We start from the raw sequence: 6,140 nt of genomic DNA, 5'->3' as shown, positions 1-6,140 counted from the left end.
CCAAAAGCTGATTAAAAAATTATCCTACATGGAAGTTCAAGATGACAAATTTCTTAAAGGATAAAGGTGTTTGGAATTACATTGAAGGAGACATGACAATAGCACTTAAAGTTCCTACACGAAATACTACTACAAAACAATTAAGGGCTAAAGAAAGATTGGAACCAAACAACACAAAGCAAAGTCATGTATTGGCTGACTGTCAATATCATAGATAGCATGATGGGCTATTTGTAGGAATTTGAAACCCCCACTATTGTATGGTAGAATTTGGCAAGGTTGTTTGAAGTAAATACAAAGGCCTAAAAGTTGCAACTCAAGTCAAACCAAGTGGAAAGAGGGAACATGTCCATTAATGATCACACCTTGAACATCAAGAATATTGTGGAAGCTCTTGGATCTATTAGTGTGGTATTCGATGATAATGATATTGTGTATACATGTTTGGATGGACTTGGAGATGAATACAAGAGACCTTTATGTGATCCTTGAATATAACAAAATTTTACAATTGGTTCTTGAGGCATTGTGGTCAAAAAGACCATATTTCTAAATATTGCTTCAAAAAGAAGGCTAAAATTAGAAATGGGAGAAAGAATCAAGGTAACTATGCATCCAATAGTAGCAGAAACAATGATGATAGAAGTGTTGTTTGTTATATAGCACTTTATGAATAATATGATTGTTGATGGTTCATCAAAGAATGATGTATGGTATGTAGATTCATGTACCTCTAACCACATGACTTATCATGGAGAGCGGTCTAGAGAGATGCACAGTCTAAAGTCTTGAGCTATGTGGAGATAAGGGAGATGATATAGCTCACCCCATTACTCATGTTGGAAATATTCATTTGAGTATGCAAGATGGAAAAAATAAGTACCTGGTTGATGTTCTGTATGTACCAAATATTACCAAAAACTTGGTTTTTTTTTGTCAAATGGTAGAACAAGGATTGCAAATTTGGTTAATATTAGATGATTGTTATGTAAAAGACCTAAAAAATGATTGTAGGTTGATTGCAAAAGAGAAACGTACAGGCAGATTGTTTACTCTTCATGCAAGCCTACCTAAAATGGATGCTACCATGTTCACATAAGGTTCAGGTGTTGTGGTTATATTGAAATTTAGCATAGAAGAATTGGTTATGTGAATGTGTAGCCACTGAAAGGCATGCAACCCCAAAACAGATGTTGAATGGCTTGCCTAAGTTTAGAGTTTACAAGATGCAGAAAGTATGTGAAGTATGCCAACTTAGAAAGCAAGCACGACACACATTTCCATATAAAAAGCATGTATCCAAGAAGCACTTGAATTGATACATTCTAATGTGTGGGGTCCTATAAAGACTGTAACTTTGAGTGATTGTAGGTATTATGTTTCCTTCATTGATGATCATACTCGCAAAGTATGGGTTTACTTTATGTATGAGAAAAGTGGGGTGTTCACCCACTTTAAAAGCTTTAAGGATTTGATTGAGAAGGAGATAAGGTTGCATATTAAATGCAAAAGATTAGATAGAGGGGGAGAATATCTTTCCAATGAGTTTTCAGATTTCTTATAGAAAAATAGTATAAAGAGACAATATACATGTAGATCTATTCTGCAACAAAATGGAGTTACTAAGTGAAAAAATAGGCATATTGTAGAAGTGGCTCTTGCATTGATGCTAGAAATAAACTTGCCTCATTACCATTGGGCTGAAGCAGTTGCTACGACTGTATACATTATGAATAGGACACCCACTGCTAATGTACATGGTATGATACCCAAAGAGAACCTTACATGTAGAAAGCCAAATCTATCCCATCTAAAAGTATTTGGATACTACAATTGCAGCATGTGAGGTAGCTTGGTTATGCAAGCTACTTGGTGATTTGGGGATGCAAGTGGATAAGAAGGTTATCATCTACTAAGATAACCTTAGTAGCATTCAATTAGATAGGAACCCAATGTATCATGCATGGACCAAACACATATAGAGGTCCATTACCATTTCATTTGGGAGTAGATTCTAACAGGTGATATTGACTTGCTTTACATTAGCACAAAGGATCAAGCTGCTAATATTTTCACTAAGGATTTGGGAGTTGAGAAGCTTCAACTCTTTATGGCCATACTTGGAGTTCATGAGCTCATGTGAGCTCGAGGGAGAGTATTGAGATGTTAAGCTCTACATGATTTGGCATCCACTACATGCCTTGTGATATGGAATGATTTTATTCATTGGCATATTAGGTAACTAATATGAGGTTACGCTAGTGATTCTATAGTTGGATTATACCCATGTAGTCCATCCTTGGTTCTAGCACATTCATTGTAACACCTCTTCTTTCCTATAGCAGGTTCACACATAGTGATTACGTGTACATAAGTTGTGGTACTTTCATATTAGTCTTTTATCATGCTGTAGACTTAGTTCTTGTGTGTAAAGAAGAAGAAGGAAGAAGAAAAAGTTTTCAGCCCTATCTCTATGTGTTCTCAAGTATCCATTGATTTTGTGTGTGTGTGCTCTTAGGTGCTTCACCTCTCTTCCCTCTTGACTATTTGAGAGAGAGAGAGAGAGAGAGAGAGAGAGAGAGAGAGAGAGAGAGAGAGAGAGAGAGAGAGAGAGAGAGAGAGAGATGCATGCATTATAATTATTAAAGAACATATGCATAGGGTGAATAAATCTAAATGTGATGTGCTTTTGGTCACCACATGTTAATCTCGTAAGAGTTGTAGCAAGATTGAGTACATGTTTGATTAGCATTGTTCATTAAAAAGTAAACATCATCAAATGGATAATCCATTGGCCCATTGCCTTAAAGATAAACATGTGTGGAAGAAGGCATAACACGTCATGGTGGGGGATAGGTAGATGCACATAAAGGTTCCATCATGGACCATGAAGTTAAGGAAAGAAAGAAAGAAATATTCACATGTGCTGAGGCCAAAATTAGCCTATGAGACAAAAACATGCACAATGCCAGTCGTCACTAGTAGATAGAGATAAAGAGAGAGACAGAGGGAGAGAGAGGGAGAAAGAGCATAACCATAACTTCTATGAGGCTAGGGTTATGTTCTAGAAGATCTAATAGAGGGTCTCCATCTAGTCTAGCCATTATCCTATCTAGAGTTTCTAAAAATAAGTTGTCTTGTCATATAATAAAGACCTATTAGTTGAGAATGTGTGGAATTTACCCACCTATTTTCACATAATTAGGGATATCCAAGGGGTCAGTGTCACATAGAGAGATCTACCTATATGACATGGATTCTCTCTTATACAAACCCTTCTGAAGAAACCCACGAAGACTTGTGATGTTAAAGACAATTTAAAGAAAAATCTTTGGCTAAAAATGATGTTGTTAGCTTCATATATGTGCTTGGAAAATGTTTTAATGGTTTTGAGTGTGCTTACTGCTGACACCTTCAAATCAAAATGAATTTGAGTAAATATATGCATGTATTTATGATAGGGTGATTTTTTGACACCATCTAGAAGACCTTTGCTATAATGATGAACGAATTTTATGTAAGAAAAAATGAAACATCTCTTTTATGATAGGCTTCTCTGAGATGGCTAGATTCTCCAACTATAATTTCCATATTAAGAAATGTTATTTATATGGAAATAAAGTGTCAAATTGGAAAGATAAGGAATCAAGTTTCCTTTTAGTCAAGTTGAATGAATTATTTTTGGATATATTTGGAAGCAAGATTCATCATTTGAAGTGATAGTGTGAAGAAGATTATAGGGTAGGGGTAATTTTGAAAAAGAATGTTATCATAATATCTATAACAATGAAAAAACCAATTACTATCTCCCATCTTTGGTTTTTAACAAGTTTTTGGTAGAGAAATAACTCAAAATAGAATCGATACAAATTGCACCATATAAGGGAGTATAAGAATCCCATGGGGATACAACACATTTGTTTAAGTACTTTCTAGCCAAGTTAGATGTATGTGTGATCAATGAGCTATGTGGTTGATCATTATAGTTTCTTTCAAGTTTAATGAAAGTAGTCTTCTTATTTTTTACTAAGTCCCACTACTACAATATGTAGGGAACCCATTAAAATGTATATATTCTTGTTTTTTAACAAATTCTCACTACTACAATAGGTAGAAAACCCATTAAAAGGTATATATTCTTGGTTTTTAAAATTGAAGGACTAGTTTATTCTATATACTGTTTAGATCTTTGCATTGGGAATCCCAAACTAACTAAAAGACTCCCAAGGCTATGTGGCACAAGAAGAAGAAGTTTTATATTCAAGAAAAAAAAAGAGCTTTTTCTTGAAAGGTGAGTGGGAGTTATACTTATTTTTTATCGTGTGTGTGTGTGCCTGCGTGCGTGCATGTGTGTGCGTGCGCGTGTGCATGTGCGTGTGCGTGTGCGTGTGCATGTGGGGGTTATACTTATTTTTTTCTTGAAAGGTGAGTGGGAGTTATACTTATTTTTTATCATGTGTGTGCGTGTGCGTGTGCGTGTGCATGTGCGCGTGTGTGTGCCTGTGCGTGGGTGCGTGCATGCATGCGTGCGTGTGTGTGTGGATATGAATTTCTCTTCTAATCGAAAATGTAAGATGAAAAAAGAATGCAACTTTTTCTTGGAACACATATCTTTGGATACTTTTTAGATAGATTCTAACATAATTTGTAACCCATGCTTTGGAAACATGGTGATAAGGGATTGAGGATCATGCTTATAATTGGGAGACAAATGAAAGCAAAAGCGTTGAAGTATGGCAATCAAGATAACCTTGGCTTCAATAATTGCAAAAGAATGGCCAATGCAAATTCGAGGCCCCATAGAAAAGGGAAGGAATGAGAAGGGATGCTTGCATGCAGTTGAGACACCATTTTTGAATCTCTCAGGTTGAAACTCATCAGCATTGTCACCCCATAGCTCTTTATCTCTATGGATGTGCATGATGGAAATGCCAAATCCCATGCCTTGTGGCACCTCAAGATCCCCTAGCTTTAATGTGGGGCTCTTTGTAGAAGAAGGCACACGAAATGTTAGCTCAAGAACAGGTGGATAGAGTCGTAGAGATTCATTCAGCACCATTGTCATCTGTAAGTCACATCAATGATCATGTTGTATTAAAAAAGAAGAAGCTCAAATTGCTTACACAAATGTGTAAGCATCCCATGAAACATATGCAAGTAGTATTCAATGTGAAAGATTGAAAGTACTTAGGATCTTATGAAAATTGCATCCAAAGTGAAAGAATCTCTTATTAAAAAAGAAGAAGCTCAAAGTGCATTTGTGTAAGCATTCCATGAAGCGTATGAAGTAGTATCCAATGTGAAAGATTGAAAGTAGTTACAATCTTATGAAAATTGAATGCAAAGTGAAAGAATTCTATGCAAGTAGAATTCAATGTGAAAAATCATATATGGTTAATAACTTATGAAGAGTTTATGAAATGAATATGCCAATTATGCAACCATAACTAGCATCCTCAATAGAATTCACACCAATATAACAATAACTAAAATGAAAATTTGAGAAAAATAGGATCAGAATTGAATCATGTGTTGACTTGCAAGTAGGCATATATTAGTGGTCGCTATTAAAAGCATTTATATGATATGATTTGTTTTTCTTGTTGTATAGCAACATCATTTATATAAACCCATGCACTCTACTTACTCATGGAAAATGCAAACCCTTTCAAAATTGATTTTATTCATGTATAATGTGAATAGAATTGAGGATGTGGATTAGGATGATTATTTTTACCAACTTCATTTTGTGGAGTTGTTCCATATGTGGTTCAAGAGTACCACATATCTCCATTACTTCATTTCGTAGCTTTTCTTGCCACTTGGGATAGATAGACAAAAGCATTATAGTCCAAGCAAGGAGATTGGTTGTTGACTCATGCCCAACAAAAAGGAAAGTTTTGCATATCTCAACAACTTTACACATGGAGTCGTTGGACCAATGAGAGGATGATTTGCCACATCTTCCATTATCATAGCCCATTAGCATGGCATCCAACATGTCAATTTGGCGTAAAGGGTCCACACATCCCATGACAATTGAATCTATACGTACTTTTACTATACTGAGAAGTTCTTTCTCTATGTGTTTTTCAATATCCCAAATGCGTGCATTAGAAGGAAACGGCATATATCTGCAT

The 6,140-nt window shown here is 35.5% G+C and overlaps 1 protein-coding gene across 1 annotated transcript; it reads right to left on the bottom strand.

The window, feature by feature from the left end:
- Positions 1 to 4,624: 4,624 nt before the first annotated feature.
- Positions 4,625 to 5,914, bottom strand: LOC148023216 (cytochrome P450 72A14-like). The gene is made up of 2 exons (XM_087695193.1): positions 5,738 to 5,914; positions 4,625 to 5,065 (listed from the first exon to the last, which is right to left on the bottom strand). The coding sequence occupies exons 1-2, from the start codon at positions 5,843 to 5,845 to the stop codon at positions 4,625 to 4,627; spliced, it is 549 nt and encodes a 182-aa protein (XP_087551319.1). The 5' UTR covers positions 5,846 to 5,914.
- Between the last annotated feature and the right edge of the window lie 226 nt (positions 5,915 to 6,140).

This window comes from Lygodium microphyllum, chromosome 16 (genome assembly GCF_053477565.2).
Source record: "Lygodium microphyllum isolate KBCC chromosome 16, Lygodium_microphyllum_v1.1.10, whole genome shotgun sequence".
Lineage (NCBI taxonomy): Eukaryota > Viridiplantae > Streptophyta > Polypodiopsida > Schizaeales > Lygodiaceae > Lygodium > Lygodium microphyllum.
The sequence above is the reverse complement of the archived record's forward strand: the minus strand, read 5'-3'. Positions and strand labels throughout refer to the sequence as shown.

Coding starts and splice junctions, on each gene's coding strand:
- LOC148023216 (XM_087695193.1), bottom strand. CDS start 5,845: ATGCTTTTGTCTATCTATCCCAAGTGGCAAGAAAAGCTACGAAATGAA. Junction 5,066..5,737: donor AACTCCACAAAATGAAGTTG/GTAAAAATAATC, acceptor TGTGACTTACAG/ATGACAATGGTGCTGAATGA.